Raw genomic sequence first — 19,925 nt, 5'->3', positions numbered from 1 at the left:
GAATGGATACAGTGATTCTGTTTTGCAGAGTATGTCTTTGAATGGGTTCAGGGCTGCAAGCCCTGAACAAAGACAATCTTCAACTCAAAGCTACAGAAGCAGGGATGGCAGTGAAAAAATTCTACTTGTGAGCCACTTGCCACACCTCTGTTCGGTCATGCGCGGCTCCCGTTCCCCCTCGCTCCTTATAGCTGCTGCCCTCTGTTTCTCCTCCCCTCCCCTGATAGCTCACTTTGAACCCTGAGGTATAACTAAGAGATGCAGGATTAAATTAATGTAAGCAGGGTCCCCGGCATCTAGATGGGAGGGGGAGAGACTTCAGGAGCAAACTGTATTTACATGAACACACCTGCTCTGCCAAGATATCCAGCAGATAGAGCTGTGTTGCTCAAAGTGATCAACTGTGGCTGGTGTTGGGTTACAAATTACTTTAGTACTGAATGCAGGGGTAGTGAAATGTTATCAACATTGTTGTCTTGTATGAATAAAGGAGAGCAGAACTGTGCTTAACCTGTCCCAAATGAGGGGGTCACGGTCAATGGAAAGGACCTCGTTAAGCCAGGGGCTCGAATGCCAGACCCCTGTGGAAGTAAGAGGGGTGGAGACAGGTGTCCCAGCCAGGAGGTGTGGACTCTCCCTAAGGGTCCCCAGTCTGGTTTAACCTCTTCCTCCCCTCTGTTCAAAGATAGAGCCAAACAGGCTTCATTAGGAGCCTTTTGTTATTTTAAGTACTCAATGAGAGCTGAAATCACTTGTGGTGGGGCAGTGTTTCTGCCCAGCCTGTTGAGAGCTAAAAATCACTAAGGGCTAGTCTACACTGGCAACGTTAAAGCGCTGCCATGGAGGAGCTTTATTGTGGCTTGTGTAGTCACTGCAGAGCGCTGGGAGAGTTCTAAAAAACCCACCTCCACGAGGGGCATAGCCGCGCTCCCAGCGCTGGTGCACTGTCTATACTGCCGCTTTACAGCACTGAAACTTGCTGCACTCGGGGGGGGGGGGGGTTCCACACCCCTGAGCGAGAAAGTTGCAGCGCTGTAAAGTGCCAGTGTAGACAAGCCCTAAGAGACTGACCTACAGAGGTCACAGCAGAGAGGCAGGTGGCAGCAGAAGGTAACTGATGGGCAGCCAGCGAAAGTGGCAAGCAGTTGGCTGGCAGGGTGGCCAGGCAACAAGGAACCACGTCTGGCCAGGTAGCTAGTGGAGAGGAACCATGGCTGATGGGGTAGCCAGCCACAGCACGTGCTCAGATGGTGGAGCAAGTAAGGTTCCTTGGGTGGGAGGTGAACTCACACAGATGCACCTCTGAACCCTGGGTCCTCACTGACCAAGGACAACCACTGTGAGTGGGGTATGGTGAGGGAGAAGAGGGGGACACAGTAAAGGAACTTTTGGTTGTAGAACTCAGGAACATAAGGCAGAATACTCTGCCCCATGCACACTGGGGTGGGTGTCCTGCTCACAGTTTTATGATTATGAATCCTGCTTGTGGCATTTTCCCTAATTAATGTTGGGTGACGTCCCTCCTTTCATTAAAAGTTTATTTTCTATACTCAGGCTCTGTGCTTGCGAGTGGGAAGTATTGCCTCTCAGAGGTGCCCAGGGATGGTGTATAATTTTCCCAGGTTACTGGGTGGGAATTTGAGCCGGTTCTGTGTTGTGTTGTTGAAAAGGAACCCCTAGATATTGAACCTGGTTGCTGCCAGCTCCACCTGGCAGAAGGGTTATATTAAGATAAGGAAATTAAGAGCTGACAATCAGGCACAGTTTCCTAATGGTGAGAACAAGCTGACCTTGCATAGTCTCCCAAGCAGTGGGGCTCTCACCCTTCAAGTCACCTAACATAACACTGGAGAAGGTACTGTAGGGAGTACCCAGAATTGTCAGCTGTGCACATGTAACTGGCAGTTGCTTTGAATGTGGAAAACTGGAGACAGAGAAAGAATAGTGCAGTGAGTCAGGTTGCTTGCCTGGGTCTAGGGAGAACTAGATTCAGTTCCTGCTCCACTTCAGATTTCCTATACGACCGCAGAAAAGTAATTTTGTCTCTGTGCCTCAGTTTCCCATCTATGAAATGGGAATACAGAACTTCCTCACCTTGCCTGGGTGTCATGAGGGGGAATTTGTTAAAGATTGTGTAGTGCTCAAATACCATGGCAATGGGCACCATAAATGTATAGTAGATTCTGCTTAATAGCAATGTTGATATTAGCAACTTCTGCTTAATGGCAACATATTGCTGGGAACCAATCCCGTCCCATTCACAGCAGGGTTAATGGGATTTGGATATTGGCAAAAGGCATGCCACTTATTAGCAACTTCTTTTTTTGGAACAAAGGCCCCAGCTGTAGGCAGGTTTGCAAGGCTGCAGCAAGGGAAGAAAGTGCTAGGATGTACCTTCTCTGGCTGCAGCCCTGCAAACCTGCCTGCGCATAGGGAGCACACAGGAGGTAAGGGACTGTAGGCTAGGAGGCAAGGCTGTGGGCCAGGCAGTAGCAGGGAAGGTGGCTGCAGCCCAGCTGTTGGATCTGCATGGTACCTCTCCCTCCCCTTTCCGGGCTGTGTCCTGTCAGGCGACTGCATGCAGGGAAAGAAACATTGGCATGTGCCTGAGCCCAGACCCATGGAGTGCACAGGGAGAGGTACAGTGTAGCCCCTGGGGCCTCCAGCATCCCTGCTCGCCATAGAAAGCCTCAGCATCCAGGCTGCAGTCCCCACCCCAGTAGGTTTGCAGGCTGCAGCCAAAGAAGGCATGCCCCAGTGTTTCCTTCCCCAGCTATAGCCTCACAACCCTGCCTTCTTATTAGCAACTGCTGGATAATAGCAACTTTTTGCTGGCAACCAACGGGTTCTAATAAGTGGAATCTACTGTATCTAACATAAGAGAACCCTTCAGGGGATGGATTAGCTGGCTAAACTGATCTTTTCCACCTGCAATTTCAGTGATCTCCAGCTAGGTTCAGAGTTAAATTCCCCTTGAGATAAATGGAGAAGTTCAGAGGTTTCTTAGGGACTGATCCAACCCCCAATGAAATCCATGGGACTCTTTCCCTTGGCTTCGATGCACATTAAGTCAGGCCTTAAAGCTCTAGTTTCAGGCTGTTTGTTGGCAGACTCAGGAAGACAACACTGCATCAACTCCTACTTGAAAGACTCCATAGAAGGCAGAAGGGTTAGAATCCTAATTTTTTAAATAAATCAAAGCTTATATTCTATAGAAATGGAATGGACTGCTGGCAGCCTGAAAAGAACTCTCCGTCACATGGGTCCCGGACTGTGACCAGCTAGTGTAATTCATGTATTATATTACTACCTGCACAGCACCCTACTGACAATCAATGGAATTAAGGCTCTTAAGTGCCTAAGTCCCTCTTGACAATGAGATATAGGCTCCTCAATCAGTTGGGCATTGCAATGCTGAGCACAGCAACGCCTAAATACCTGTAAAAGTCTGGGCCTTAGTGTTTTGAAATGATAATTACGCGCCCTCTGGTTGAGGCGAGCATCACCTCAGCAGTGTTTCTGCAAAACCTGGTCAAATGCCACATTAAAGCAGGACTATTGATGACTATTTTCGGCTCAGATACCATGGTGATGGGTGCGGTATAAGAACCTTTGACAGGAGTCAGTTGGATAATGAGATGTTGAAGGTCTTCTTGACTTGTGTCAATGCGTGCACCGACAGTTTACCAGTCTTCACGCTCCCGTAACTCGCATTACTGTATGAACCCGAAGAGGAACAGAGCTAACTCCACAGCACTCTTTGCAGCTGGTTACCTTTACGGCCAAGATTCTCTGCTTTGCCAGTTATGGCTTGCTGAATCTCAAGGGTGCAATCCTGAGCCCTGGCATAGGTTAGAGTAGCCTGGGGACTTCTCTAGTTTACTGCCCATGGTCCCTAAGGGATTATAAATCAGATGAACACAGCTGGAGCACAGCATAATAAATAATAATAAGCTGGCAAAAGGGCCAGATACACTGGTACTGCACCAGCTAACATTTCCCCCACGCCAAGAGAATTCGCAGCTGGCCAGATCCAGCTTCTTTCTAGACCCTTTGAACTGGCAGCACAAGAGAGAATATAGCCTTAAAGTTCTCGCACAATAGAATTAACTACATCATCTTTAATTAACTTCTTATTTTTAAGCCATTCTGGAGTGAGGGCAGTAGTAATTAATTTATTTTTTTCATTAAATAAGAGATTTTAGTCTTGTTTCAGACAATTGGCAAATATTTTATTAGACAAAAGGGAAGTATTCCCTTTCAGCGGACAGGGGGCTGCAGACGGGAGTTTGACAGAGGGAGGCTTACGATGGTTAGGAAGACCCGCAACACCTGTGCCAGCACTGCTTCTGTCTCCTCCACCTGTGCCTGTAGCCAGACAGAGTGCCTGAGCATGGATGCTTCTACCCAGATCCTGGTGTGGTTTTGCAGAGACTGTAACTTGCAATTTCCACTTACTGATATCCAGGCTGGGGGGACCATCCAATGTGAAAGGTGCCTGCTGGTGGAATCTCTCAGGCAGCAGGTGGGAGAGCTACAGGAGGAGGTGGCTAGGTTGAGGAGCATCCGAATCCACGAGCAATTCTTGGACAGTGTCTATGTGGAGACAGCTGAGGTAGCTGTCCCAGTACACAGGACTGCTGATACACCACTGGTGGAGGAGGAGATGGCTCAGGGTGGACACTGGCAGCTGGTTACTTCTGGCAGCAGGCAGTGCTCCACCCCTGCTCCGAACCCTCCCGCCGTGGTAATAGGTAACCGTTATGCTCTTCTTGATACAGGAAAGAAGGAATCACCCCCTACAGTAAAGGAGGAGAAGCCTCGTACCCCTAAGGCTGGGAGGTCTGCTGCCACCACTGCGAATAGGAAACGTAGGGTAGTGGTTGACTCTCTGCTGAGGGGGACGGAGGCGCCCATCTGTCGCCCTGACATTTCATCTCGGGAGGTATGCTGCCTGCCGGGAGCCCGTATCCGAAATGTTACAGAGGCATTGTCGAGGATTATCCAGCCCTCTGACTACTACCCCATGCTACTCATCCATGTGGGCACAAATGATACTGCGCGGTGTGACACTGAGCGGATCAAGAGTGACTACAGGGCTCTGGGAGTACGGGTGAAGGAGTTTGGAGCGCAGGTGGTATTCTCTTCGATTCTTCCTGTCAAAGGTAGGGGCCCGGGCAGAGACAGATGCATCATGGAGGTGAATGCCTGGCTGCGAAGATGGTGTCACCAGGAGGGCTTTGGCTTCCTAGACCACGGGATTGTAGGGACGCATAGCTCCCGAATCGTCAGCTCACAGGTGCGGCACACTGTGTCTGTGGCTACGAGGCAGGAGTGGCCTTCACCCCAGCGTCTGTGATTAGGAAACTTACTGGCTGACTTGATCATCACCCTCGCAGCTGGCTTTCACGTGCATAAGATATGGGTTTGTTATCTTATGTTGTTGTACACTGTAGGCTTCTTCTATGCGCAAGAATTTAACCAGTTAGAAATGTTGTAAGCAGGGAAGTAGAAAGAATAAAAACCTCAGGGAAAAGTCCCTGGGGGGTTTTTTTTTGGCTTTCTGGCTACCACAGACCAGGCGTTCTGTTTCCTTTCTTCTCTCGTCGCCACAGCTGGTGACCCCGACGTGATAACCCCCTGCTCACCGGCTGGATACGCCGAGTGCACCCCCGCGGCCGTTTGCCGCCCCTGATTCGTGAGTATGGGGGGGGGGGGACTTTCCAGTGCCCAGAAGGAGCACGCAAGAGAGTTACAAAAGATTATACGGCAGCGATCATGTGTCGTTGTCTCGGTCGCTCATATTGAGGACCTTCTAAGGGAGATAGATCGCCAGTGCCCCTGGTATCCGGACTGCGGGTCGTTACGGCTTCTTGATTGGATACGGATTGGGACCACCTTGTATAGTGAACCCCGTGCCCCGGTCCAGCACCTGCTGCTCTGGCAGCGTTGCAAGGAGGCGCTGGAGGGGGTCGGCCCCGACGGTCCCAGGCCGGTTTCCCTCTTGCCCCCAGGTGATGGGCCACCCCCCTCCTACCCGCAGCTGACCCTCCCTGCGCCGCCGCCCGCGGCGGCGCCCCCCTGCCCACCGGTCGGGCGGGAGGGCGCTGTCGCCGCGGCGGTGCGGCGAGCGCGCGAGGCCGGTCTCTTGACCAACGAGGAATCCAGCTGTGGGTTCGAGGCGTTCCCCGTCTCTTGGCGGGATAATGGTAACGGGGGGCAGATCGTGGACTGGGAGGCTCTCCCCTACTCGGTTCTGCGCGAGCTCCGCAAGGCGGTTCGTGAGACCGGGGTGCGGTCCACTTTCACCCTGGGGATCTTGGAAGGTGTGTCAAATGGTTATTTCTTGCTCCCCCAAGATTGGAAAGACGTGTCGCATGGTGCTGTCTCCCGCGCAATACGTTGTGTGGGATAGCGAGTACCAGCGAGAGGCGCTTGCGGCAGCAGTACAAGGTGGGGGGGGCTTATTTCGCTGAGCAGTTATATGGCGCGGGGCAGTTTTCGGGCATCCCCGAGCAGGCGGTGGGCACGCCCCGGGCAGCTTATCCCATCATTGGCCAGTGTGTCCGTCAGGCATTTCGCAGGGTCCCCGCTGTGGGCGAGTCCTCTAAGTCCTTTGCGGTTACTCGGCAAGGTGCCGCCGAACCATTCCACCAGTTTGTTGACCGCCTCCACGAGGCAGTCCAGAGGCAGATTGATAACCCGCAGGCCCAGACTGAACTAATGATAAAATTGGCTTACGAAAATGCCAATGCAGATTGCCGCCGAGCCATGCAGGCAGTAGTTGGGCGCCCGGGGTATACCCTGGTAGAATTGCTGCAGGCATGTGCTGATGTGGGCACTCAGACCCATCAAATGGCCCTGCTGGCGGCTGCCCTCCACAGGGGGCAGAAGCCTCAGGGGAACTGCTTTAACTGCCAAAAGCCCGGGCATTTTCGGCGGGAGTGCCGGGCCCCTGGGGGGGGGGGCGTGCAAAAACAAGCCCCGAACAGACCAGAGGCCCCGCATGCTGTGTCCAAAATGCAAAAAGGGCTACCATTGGGCCGCGCAGTGTCGCTCAGCCGGGGGTGACAACCAGGTCTTGGCTGCCAGCCAAGATAACCCCCCGGGAAACTAGTAGTCGGGCCTGCGACCAGCCCGAGGCCCAAGGCCGCGCCCCTCTCCGTGCACGACGTCCCCGCCACCACAAGGGGCAGTGCGGGGATTGACCTTGTTAATCAGGAAGATATGGATATAATTCTCCCCGGGGAGGTCCTCCTCATGCCGTCCCAGATCCAGGGCCCGCTGCCGGAGGGCATGGTGGGCCTCGTCCTACCCCGCTCGTCCGCCAGCAAGCAGGGCTTGTTTGTGGTGCCTGGGGTGGTGGATTCGGACTATGGTGGAATTATTTATGTTCAGCTGTGGAGTCATCTCCCGAAACAGCTGTTTCAGGGAGATGCTTGGGCGCAACTCATACTTGTGCCCTACTCCCTTCCGGCAGGGGGAAGAAACGTTCCCCGAACCGGAGGCTTCGGGTCCACCGGCCAGCGCACTGTTCACCCGCAAGTGGCAGCGGTTGTTAAAGATATTGTATCACCCCAACCTAAACGCATTTATTGCCTCAACGATCAGCCGTTCGAGGGTGTTATCGACTCTGGGGCAGACGTCACCATCATCGCCGCCGCGCAGTGGCCCGCCCATTGGCCCACGGAGCAGGCTCCGGCTGTCTGGGGTGTGGGCGGGGCGCAGGACTCGCAACGGAGTGCCCGATGGTTGGAGGTTAGGGTGCCCCAGGGCACCCGCCGCGCCCGTATCCGGCCTATTATTCTCCCCGTTCACCTCAACCTGTGGGGCCGTGATTTATTAACACAGTTCACTGCCACCATCCATATTGATGATTAGGCATACGGCCCTCCCCCTCCGTTGGCTCACTGACGAGCCCGTATGGGTTGCGCAGTGGCCGCTTCCTTTGGAAAAGCTGGAGGCCCTCCAGCACTTGGTCAATGACCAGCTACGGGCAGGGCATTTGGAGGAGTCCACTAGCCCCTTTAATACCCCCGTGTTTGTAATTAAAAAGAAATCTGGTAAGTGGCGCCTTCTGCAGGATCTTCGCGCCATTAATAAAATTATACAGCCTATGGGTCCCCTGCAGTGTGGTACCCCCAATCCCAATCTTATTCCCTGTGATTACCGGTTATTTGTAATAGATTTAAAAGATTGTTTTTTTACCATCCCCCTGCACCCTGAGGACCGGGCGCGTTTTGCCTTTACCGTTCCTAAATCATTCTCAGCCCACTCCACGCTATCAGTGGAATGTGCTCCCTGTTGAACAGCCCCACCTTGTGTCAGCATTTTGTTGCGCAAGCCTTACGGCCGTTTCGCACAGCACACCCGGATGCTTTAATTTATCACTATATGGACGACATCCTGGTGGCTCACCCCATCCTTCCTGATGACTGGCTGGACGAACTGCACCACCAGCTTGCGGCGTGTGGCCTGGTTATAGCACCGGACAAAGTCCAGCGCCAGCCACCCTTTTTGTATCTTGGTCACCGTATGCTCCAGTCATATGCCCGCCCAGTTTGTCCCGAGCTGGTGTTGCCCGACCCTCTTACGTTTGTACAGCTCCAACAGTTATTAGGGTCCCTCAATTGGATCCGCCCTTTTTGCCCTCTGACTACCTCCATGCTGTCCCCTCTTTTTTCTGGCCTTCGGCAGGGCCGCCTCCCCGGGGATGTTATTTCCGTTTCCCAGGAACAGCGCCAAGCGGTCACCCTCATTAACCGGACCTTGGCCCAAGTGTGGGTCGACCGCCGAGAAAGGGAACAGCCCCTTTTTGCCATTCTGCTTCCCACACTTTCACAACCGACAGCTGTCCTCGCCCAGGAGGGGGCGGCAGCGCGTCTTCGTTTAATTGTATGGATTTATTTGACCCACTCCCCTCCGCATACTATCCAAACACTCCCTCAACAGGCTGCAGAGCTGATTTTTAAAGTGCGGGAACGGTCCCGCACCCTCTTGGGTTGCGATCCCGCTGCCATTATTGTCCCCATCCCGGCCAAAGACTAGGAACGCGCTGTCTCTTGCAGTGCCACCCTCCAGTTGTCTTTTGCCGACTATGTCGGGGAAGTTAAATATCACATTCCCCCTGACCCCCGTCTCTCGCTCTTGCAACAACGTTGCCTCAACCTCCGATCGTCTTTGTCCACCGTCCCCATTGAGGATGCACTTACCCTCTTTACGGACGGCGGCCCAACGCGAGGTGCGGTCAGCTGGCAGGTGCAGGGCACTTGGCAAGTCCGCTTTACCCTGGCTCAGCGTTCCACACAGTGCGCAGAATTGGCCGCTGTCATCCTGGCCTGCCGATGCTTCCAGGATGACCCTTTTAATCTTATTACTGATAGTCTTTATGTTACTAATGTTCTTAAGTCTCTTCCAGGTTCCTATGTGTCGCCCTCCTGTGATGACAATTTGTTGGCCCTTTTTCTCACCCTGCAACAGCTCCTTTCCTCCCGCTCTAGCCCACTGTTTGTGGCACATATTCGCAGTCACACCACACTACCGGGCCTACTGACAGAGGGTAACGCGGTGGCCGACCAGGCGGTCAAATCGGTGGCCTCGATTTTTTCCTCTCCGCTCGAAAGCCACGCCTTCTTCCATCAGTCCGCCAAAGCCCTTGCCAAGCAGTTCACTCTCCCGTTACATCAGGCGCAGGCCATTGTTCGCCAGTGTGACCTTTGTGCTTCTTTATCCAATAGCCCGGAGTTGGGGGTTAATCCTCGTGGAACCTCGGCCAATCAGCTCTGGCAAATGGATGTTACACACTTTCCTTCTTTTGCCCCCTGGCAGTATCTTCACGTGTGTGTAGATACCTTTTCCCATTATGTGTGGGTCACCCCCCAGAAGGGTGAGGCCTCTCGCCATGCCATTAATCACATGATTCGCGCCACGGCGATCATGGGTCACCCGTCCCATCTTAAGACCGACAACGGCCCCGCCTATTGTAGCTCGACCTTTGCCTCCTTTTGTACCACGTGGGACGTTGTCCACACGTTTGGTATCCCGTATAACCCCACAGGCCAGGCCATTGTGGAACGGGCCAACCGTGCGCTCAAACAGGCCCTGGCCCGCCAAAAACAAAAAGGGGGGATTCCGGTAGGTCTTCCTCCCCGCCAGGAATGGTTGGCTGCAGTGCTTCTTACCCTGAATCATTTGAATTTGACTGACAATTACTCTGCGGCAGAACGTCATTTCCGCAGCCACCAGGCCTTGCCCCGCCCCCTTGTTAAATACCGCAAGGCCCCGGATCCTCAGTGGCATGGCCCAGCGCCCCTTATAACGTGGGGACGGGGTCATGCTGCCGTTTCTCTTCCTACAGGTCCGTTGTGGGTCCCGGCGCGTAACGTCCGCCCGTGGCACGGCGATGGCCTGGCACCAGGGACTGTCGAACCCCATTCCGCAGTTCAACCTACATCTACAGGATCCCGAGCGTCCTCGCCAGCGCCCCCCGCGGGAGCCCCTGCAGCGCATGACCTGGGGACAGGTTAAAGCCCTCTCATTGCAGGCCGAGCAGTTGCGAGTGCAGCAGCAGCTGGAACCTACCGCGGAAAATTATCTTGTGACATTGTTAGCCTGCCTTAATGCTAACTCACTCCTTATTTTGTGTGTATTGGGAGGTTTCTTGCTGGCCCCTGGCTGCCAAGGCAAATCCCAGATGGAACAGCGGCTGCAGTTTAACATCTGGGTCCGCCTGACACAAGTATCGAATCAATTTGATTTCTGCCTGGCCGTTGCCCCGGAAATGCAAGGTCTGTTAAGTACCTGCCTTGTTCCTGTCTGCAAACCACCCAGCGACATACCAGTAGATATATGGTTAGGCCTTAATAATATTATTAATAAATTTGCCATACAATACCCCACTATTATCCGCTGGGAAGAGGCTATTTATTGCCTCCCCTTACAGGCGGTACAGCCTTGTACCCCCTTTGTAGCAAATTATGCCAATAACACTTGTGCCTAAGTAGTTAATTGTTCCATTTACAAGCCCCATGGGGGGTGTTTGGCAATTGGTTAAGCCTTATGGGATTGGCGTTTTGCTTTGCTGTTTTGTTTAGTGTATACCCAGTCTGATGGCATTGTGCATGCAACCCTGCGAGGGTGCTCCGTCTAAACACCGCATATAAAATAGAATAGGGGGGGGGGGGGGGAGATGTAGGGACGCATAGCTCCCGAATCGTCAGCTCACAGGTGCGGCACACTGTGTCTGTGGCTACGAGGCAGGAGTGGCCTTCACCCCAGCGTCTGTGATTAGGAAACTTACTGGCTGACTTGATCATCACCCTCGCAGCTGGCTTTCACGTGCACAAGATATGGGTTTGTTATCTTATGTTGTTGTACACTGTAGGCTTCTTCTATGCGCAAGAATTTAACCAGTTAGAAGTGTTGTAAGCAGGGAAGTAGAAAGAATAAAAACCTCAGGGAAAAGTCCCTGGGGGGGGGGGGGGGGTTTGGCTTTCTGGCTACCACAGACCAGGCGTTCTGTTTCCTTTCTTCTCTCGTCGCCACACGGGATGCTATTCGAGGAAGGACTGCTAGGCAGAGATGGCGTTCACCTTTCGAGGAGGGGAAAGACCCTATTTGGACACAGACTGGCTAACCTAGTGAGGAGGGCTTTAAACTAGGTTCGACGGGGACAGGTGAGCAAAGCCCGCAGGTAAGTGGGGAACATGGAGACCTGGGAGATGGGTTGGAAACGAGAGGGAGTGTGGGCTATATTGGCAGAGAGAAAGGAGGGTCAGGACAAAACTGGGAGGAAAGATCAAACCAGTATCTTAGATGCCTATATACAAATGCGAGAAGTATGGGTAATAAGCAGGAAGAACTGGAAGTGCTAATAAATAAATACAACTATGACATTGTTGGCATCACTGAAACTTGGTGGGATAATACACATGATTGGAATGTTGGTGTGGATGGATACAGCTTGTTCAGGAAGGATAGACAGGGGGAAAAGGGAGGAGGTGTTGCCTTATATATTAAAAATGTACACACTTGGACTGAGGTAGAGATGGACACAGGAGATGGAAGTGTTGAGAGTCTCTGGGTTAGGCTAAAAGGGGTAAAAAACAAGGGAGATGTCATGCTAGGAGTCTACTACAGGCCACCCAACCAGGTGGAAGAGGTGGATGAGGCTTTTTTTAAAGCAACTAACAAAATCATACAAAGCCCAAGATTTGGTGGTGATGGGGGACTTCAACTATCCGGATATATGTTGGGAAAATAACACAGCGGGGCACAGACTATCCAACAAATTCTTGGACTGCATTGCAGACAACTTTTTATTTCAGAAGGTTGAAAAAGCTACTAGGGGGGAAGCTGTTCTAGACTTGATTTTAACAAATAGGGAGGAACTCGTTGAGAATTTGAAAGTAGAAGGCACCCTGGGTGAAAGTGATCATGAAATCATAGAGTTTGCAATTCTAAGGAAGGGTAGAAGGGAGAACAGCAAAATAGAGACAATGGATTTCAGGAAGGCAGATTTTGGTAAGCTCAGAGAGCTGATAGGTAAGGTCCCATGGGAATCAAGACTGAGGGGAAAAACAACTGAGGAGAATTGGCAGTTTTTCAAAGGGACACTATTAAGGGCCCAAAAGCAAGCTATTCCGCTGGTTAGGAAAGATAGAAAATGTGGCAAAAGACCACCTTGGCTTAACCACGAGATCTTGCATGATCTAAACAATAAAAAGGAGTCATATAAAAAATGGAAACTAGGACAGATTACAAAGGATGAATATAGGCAAACAACACAGGAATGCAGGGGCAAGATTAGAAAGGCAAAGGCACAAAATGAGCTCAAACTAGCTACAGGAATAAAGGGAAACAAGAAGACTTTTTATCAATACATTAGAAGCAAGAGGAAGACCAAAGACAGGGTAGGCCCACTGCTTAGTGAAGAGGGAGAAACAGTAACAGGAAACTTGGAAATGGCGGAGATGCTTAATGACTTCTTTGTTTCGGTCTTCACCGAGAAGTCTGAAGGAATGCCTAACATAGTGAATGCTAATGGGAAGGGGGTAGGTTTAGCAGATAAAATAAAAAAAGAACAAGTTAAAAATCACTTAGAGAAGTTAGATGCCTGCAAGTCACCATGGCCTGATGAAATGCATCCTAGAATACTCAAGGAGCTAATAGAGGAGGTATCTGAGCCTCTAGCTATTATCTTTGGAAAATCATGGGAGACGGGAGAGATTCCAGAAGACTGGAAAAGGGCAAATATAGTGCCCATCTATAAGAAGGGAAATAAAAACAACCCAGGAAACTACAGACCAGTTAGTTTAACTTCTGTGCCAGGGAAGATAATGGAGCAAGTAATTAAGGAAATCATCTGCAAACACTTGGAAGGTGGTAAGGTGATAGGGAACAGCCAGCATGGATTTGTAAAGAACAAATCATGTCAAACCAATCTGATAGCTTTCTTTGATAGGATAACGAGCCTTGTGGATAAGGGTGAAGCTGTGGATGTGGTATACCTAGACTTTAGTAAGGCATTTGATACGGTCTCGCATGATATTCTTATCGATAAACTAGGCAAATACAGTTTAGATGGGGCTACTATAAGGTGGGTGCATAACTGGCTGGATAACCGTACTCAGAGTTGTTATTAATGGTTCCCAATCCTGCTGGAAAGGCATAACGAGTGGGGTACCGCAGGGGTCTGTTTTGGGACCGGCTCTGTTCAATATCTTCATCAACAACTTAGATATTGGCATAGAAAGTACGCTTATTAAGTTTACGGATGATACCAAACTGGGAGGGATTGCAACTGCTTTGGAGGACAGGGTCAGAATTCAAAATGATCTGGACAAATTGGAGAAATGGGCTGAGTTAAACAGGATGAAGTTTAACAAAGACAAATGCAAAGTGCTCCACTTAGGAAGAAAAAATCAGTTTCACACATACAGAATGGGAAGAGACTGTCTAGGAAGGAGTACGGCAGAAAGGGATCTAGGGGTTATAGTGGACCACAAGCTAAATATGAGTCAACAGTGTGATGCTGTTGCAAAAAAAGCAAACATGATTCTGGGATGTATTAACAGGTGTGTTGTGAGCAAGACACAAGAAGTCATTCTTCCGCTCTACTCTGCTCTGGTTAGGCCTCAGCTGGAGTACTGTGTCCAGTTCTGGGCACCGCATTTCAAGAAAGATGTGGAGAAATTGGAAAGGGTCCAGAGAAGAGCAACAAGAATGATCAAAGGTCTTGAGAACATGACCTATGAAGGAAGGCTGAAAGAATTGGGTTTGTTTAGTTTGGAAAAGAGAAGACTGAGAGGGGATATGATAGCAGTTTTCAGGTATCTAAAAGGGTGTCATAAGGAGGAGGGAGAAAACTTGTTCACCTTAGCCTCTAAGGATAGAACAAGAAGTAATGGGTTTAAACTGCAGCAAGGGAGGTCTAGGTTGGACATTAGGAAAAAGTTCCTAACTGTCAGGGTGGTTAAACACTGGAATAAATTGCCTAGGGAGGTTGTGGAATCTCCATCTCTGGAGATATTTAAGAGTAGGTTAGATAAATGTCTATCAGGGATGGTCTAGACAGTATTTGGTCCTGCCATGCGGGCAGGGGACTGGACTCGATGACCTCTCGAGGTCCCTTCCAGTCCTAGAATCTATGAATCTATTCAGGAGCCATCTGGTGGCTGTTTGATGCATATCTGCTACATATAATCCCAGCATAACCAGAGCAAAGAAATCTGATGGGAATCTGAAGAGTATACACAGGCCAAGTTCAGCACAGGAAGCATCTCAGGCCATTTTTACATATATGTGTTTCTGAACATAATCACGATTTAAATTAAAAAACTATGTTAAAATAACATTAAGGGCTAAATTCTGCATTCAGTTACTCCAGAATCACATTGGTGTGAGTAATACATCAACAGTGTAAATGAAAACAGAATTGGGCCACGAGGATCTAATGTAAACCTACAAATTAGAGACACAGCAACTAAAAAAAAAAAAAAAAAAAAAATCGCATTTCCGTTGGAAAATGTTTCACCTACTATTCCTACAAACAGTCACATCAGATAAATATAACTGGAATACAAAATAATTATTTTGTTCTATTTTTGTTTGTTTACTTTGTGCATTTGACAGTTTTGAATATAGTCAGTTTCACCTAGGTGAAAGGCCCTATGCACTAGTTAAGAGGGGGTGAATTTTATCTTGTTGCCCTGTTTAGTCAGGTAGGGCCTGATCTGGCAAAAAGACTGTACCCAGATGAGTAGCTTACTCACACGAGTAAAGTTACTCATCTGTGAAAATCTTTGAGGGATCAGGCTCTTAGTTCATTGGAAAATATCATTCAAGAGCACTGAAGTTGGCAGGCTACTCAGGGGTAGCTGGAATAGAAAGGGAGGATGATCCAGAGGTTAGGTTGCTAGCTTGGGACTCTGGACACCTGGGTTCAATGACCTGCACTGTGACCTTGAACAAACCACTTCATCTCTGTGTGTCCCAGTCCCCCATCCCAGATGTGTTGCAAGGACAACTGCATTAAAGAGCATGATGCAGTCAGATACTATGGCAATGGGACCATATAAGTACCTTAGCTAGATTGGTGAATGATAAGAAACTTCATTTTTGAAATTATCTGATTTCAGGTTGTCTTTCACTCCGTCTTTAACTCAAGTAGTTCAGGAGTTCAAGGCTTTTTGCTTATATTTCGGACCAAACTCTACTTTCAGTCACACTGTGTAAAGCAAGAATAACTTTCACTGAATTTGGCTCATTACAGGTAATGCAATATGTTTAGTCACAAGGGCTACATTCAGCTATGACATTATTGGCAGGTAAGTTCCAGGTCATGTGTCTGATCATGCTCTCCCTGACATCCATGACAGCTTTGCCACAGAATCCAATGGAATCTGGAGTGCAAGGGAGTCAGAAAGAGGTGCAGTAGCATGAATGGTACTGATTTGACACTAGGGGTATGTCTACACTGCATCTGGGAGCATCCCTCCCAGTCTGGGTTCACATACTCATATTAGTGGGACTTTCACTAGCATGCTAAAAATAGTTGTGTTGCAATGTCTAGTGGTAGTCCCACTAACACAAGTCTGTGGACCCAGGCTGGGAGGCTGGCTCCCAGATGCAGGGTCAACATACCTACTAGGTCGACATACCTAGGAGAGTATGCAAGATAAGTAACTTTAAAAGGCAGGTGCCGCTACTTTATCTTACATCTTCTTTTTAAATTGTTTTACCTGCAACCAACATACCTTCTTCACCACTGCACATAACTTACACTTATTTTTGTCCATCTACTGAAACCAAATCTGTGAAACTTATACTATGTTATTGCTTAAACCCCACATGTACCTTACAGAACTGTTTACGTCCCCACTCAGTTAGACTTTCATGAACATTTCATCTACTTATGACAGGTCCAAATCTGGCCCAATGGAACAAGGGTAACATTTTCAAAAGTGCCTATGTGACTTAGGAGCCTAAATCCCATTTTAAAAAGTGATCTAGGTATTTAGAAGTCTAAGTCTCAGTGAAAGTCAATAGGACTCAGACTCCTAAATGACAAAGTCATTTTTGAAAATTGGACTTAGGTGCCTAAATACCTTTAAAAATCTGCCCCTAACAATGCAGATAGGTGCTTAGTGATATTTTCAAAACATTTAGGTGCCAAACTCTCGTTGATTTCAATGGGTGTTTTGAAAATCTCACTAGGCACCTATCTGCATCTTTAGGCGCCTAATTACCTTTGAAAAACTGGTCCTTACTCTCATAAGTCACTTACGCATTTTTGAAAATGTTACCCCAGATCTAATGATTCTCGTTTATGCTATTGCCACTCTGCTGAAAGCAGAAACTGTGAACAGAGTTTGACTGAATTAGGTTAAGCTAAGGCGACAGTGATGAAATTAAGTCTGAATTTTGTTGCTTTCAAGAGCTGAAATGAAACCTTTTATGTAATCGTCACACAGTTTATAAAAATTCTGTATTACTTTCTAACAACTCTGTGCAGGGATTCTGAGCTTCTGTAATTATTAAATTCAATTCAATTACTGATGTACATTAGGATGGTCAGGAGTCCCATGTTCCAAATCTGAATGTCTATCGCTGCCAAAAAAAGTATGTAGAAAACAAATTTGATAGTGTGCTACCCTCTCAGAGACTCCAGTTTGTTTTTTATATATATATAAAATTTGGTGTTAGATATTTTCATTTCCAAATCTCTGAGCAACACAGCTGCCAAATTATAGCTTCTTCAGTTTCAGATGTCAAAACATTCTCAGTTTTTCTGCTTCTGTCTGTGCAAATAAAAAAAGAAAAGAAAGAAGAAGAAAGAAAAAATTGTTCTAATTTGAAGCCCAGAAATGCTGCTAACTGTCAAAGTGAATTTCAAATAACTCTAAAAAGGACAGTTGTCTCTGATGGATTATATTGACATATTTTTAGTTTCTCTTTTTAAATTTTAATAATGGATTTTCATGAACAAGAATTGGATAGAAGCTGCCCACAAATTGCATTCAGTATGGGCTGTTCTCTGGTTGGCTCCACCACAGTGCATCGTGAATTTAGTTATAGTTGGGAGACTGGGTAGTTTATGAAATTAGCATTGGATTGGGGAGTCTTTTACCTTTATTACATGGGTTCAAATCTAACAAAGGTTGGTAGTGATCAAAATATATCACATCCTGACAATTGTTTGGTGCAATATAAGAAATTAGTTGGTGAGACTCAATCTATTTCCAAATGAACAAGTGCCCACATCTTAACCAACACTAACAGGAGCTCATTAACAGCTTCTGACAGGCCACAAACTCAACAGGTTTGCAGACTACAGATAAGAAACCCTTACAGAAGGTCTCTCTAGAACAAGAACTAAGCCCCTTAGTGGAATGCTATGTGAGAACTGTGCACTGCATTGCTCTTGCTGGTCCTCCCCTATAGACACAAAGGACTTCAGCTGGTAGGTTTGTCAATCCAACACCTTTCATCAGTGGTAAATCCAATGTTTTAAAAATGAATATTTAAGATGAAGAAATCCAATAAAGTCACATTTGTTTACAAGTGCGCAAACTTGAATGGACCATCCCCTGTCAAGTGCATTTAGACTACAAGACTTTAGCACTAAGTGAAATGTTTTCTATTGTTGCTAAGCCAAAGGGATTGCTACCAATGGACCTGGAGCAAATGTAGGGGGAAATCCTGCTCCACCACCACCCTCTGCGGGGATGGAGGGCAATGCCAGCAGCAAAATCAGTGCAGTGAGAAATCAGGACTAAATATGTAGATCTCATGGAAGTGAGAAATGATCCCCTTCTCTGAGCCTTGTTTTAGGCTTCAGAGAGTTCAAATGGCTTTGTGATCCCTTAAGAACACTGTTGGCAAAGATCAAACACTGCAAGGAAAGAAACTAACTAAAATCACAATCCTCCTTTCACACCTGCTGCCTATCCAGATGTGGGTGCAGTACTGAGAGCCAAGATGCTGGGGACAGGAGGCCAAATCGAAGCTAGGAACTTATTTAAAAACCATAAAAATAAAACTTCATTTTTTAAAAAAGCTACAAGAACTCTGGGTGAAATCCTGGCCCTGCTAAAGTTAGTGGCAAAACTCCCACTGACTTTAATGTAGCCAGGATTCCACCCCACATCCCCAGCAGTGGGAGCCCCTTTGGGAAATGCAGGTGTTCTCCACAGGCACTGGTCTGGCGGTGGAAGCAGTGCGTAAGTAAAGGAGAATAGCTCTCAAGATTGCTCTTATGGCCAGGCATGGCAGAACCATGAAGCTAGTCCATGAAAACAGAGACATAACACAACCTTCAAGTATTAGAATGAAAAGGTCTTTTGGACTTTGAGGTCATGTCTAGATTCGTCCCAGAATTTTCAAAAGGGGGTCAGCAGGAAGCAAGACACTCTAAAAGGAGCATTCCTACGCTGAGCTACTAACCGGGTGAAACAAAACAGGAGTTTTCTCTGCCATGGGCTGCTTTCCAGTAACCGAGTGTTGAGGCTGCAATCGCTCCAGCTGCTCCTGGAGTCTCTGCCTCCTGTGCTTCTCTTTCATCTGCTTTTCCTTTAGGGACAGCTCTCTCAGGCTTTCTTCTGCCCTGCAAAATATAACAAACATACAGATCCTCTCTAGCTAACTGAGCCAGACAACCTTGCACCCCTAGGTTGCAGCCAGTAATATGCTCTCTAAGTCAGTGGTTTTCAACCTGTTTTCATTTGCAGACCCCTAAAAAATTTTGAATGGAGGTGCTGACCCCTTTGGAAATCTCAGACACAATCTGCGGCCCCTAAGGGGTCCACGGACCACAGGTTGAAAACCACTGCTCTAGATGGATGCTTACAGGAATGGCATTCAGAATCACCACTGATGGCTTTACTCCAAACTCTCTAGTACCTTGGGGATTCTGCTGCTTTATTTAGAGGGGGTTCTGGAGCACTTCCTGAATGTAGTGTGTCTTCAGTCTCTTTCTGGTTTTCCCTTGAAGGATCAGCTCCATGTTTCACATGGTTTGGCAAGGCAGGACTGACCCTCTGTGAGTCTGAGTGCACCAGACACCTGGAAGTCACCTTGTTTGCTTCCCCTCTCACTCTTAGATAGCGTTTTCTCCTGATTTTCAGGGTGCCCATCTCTTCTGGGCTCTCAAGATCCTGGCTCACTCCTTCATCTCTTAGCACCTGCTTAGAGGCCTCGTTAGCAAGAGGCTGAGATGCTTCTTTACGGAAGTTACGGAGTTGCTGCAACAGCAGGCTTTTCCCAGTGCAATCCCTGAAAATTAAAAATCAAATGGATTAAACCAAGGTAGAGCATTATAATTAGCAGATCCTTACTGAGGAACCTAATTTGACTGGCAGCACAAAGCAGGGCACAGAAGACCACCTGGATAATGGTTTTTGATATCCTAACATTAGCTCAAAAAT

At 48.4% G+C, this 19,925-nt stretch overlaps 1 protein-coding gene across 1 annotated transcript in view; it reads right to left on the bottom strand.

The window, feature by feature from the left end:
• DNAAF8 (dynein axonemal assembly factor 8) overlaps positions 1-19,925 on the bottom strand; it is a 168,017-nt gene that overhangs the window by 122,874 nt on the left and 25,218 nt on the right. Inside the window, exons 8-9 of the mRNA XM_065412855.1 lie at positions 19,402-19,773; positions 18,946-19,105 (exon numbers count right to left, since the gene is read on the bottom strand). Of these exons, the coding sequence (XP_065268927.1) occupies positions 18,946-19,105; positions 19,402-19,773 (532 nt within the window). The remainder of the gene's footprint in view (positions 1-18,945; positions 19,106-19,401; positions 19,774-19,925) is intronic.

Source organism: Emys orbicularis, chromosome 10 (assembly GCF_028017835.1).
Source record: "Emys orbicularis isolate rEmyOrb1 chromosome 10, rEmyOrb1.hap1, whole genome shotgun sequence".
NCBI classification, from domain to species: domain Eukaryota; kingdom Metazoa; phylum Chordata; order Testudines; family Emydidae; genus Emys; species Emys orbicularis.
This window is presented reverse-complemented; position numbering and strand designations above follow the sequence as displayed.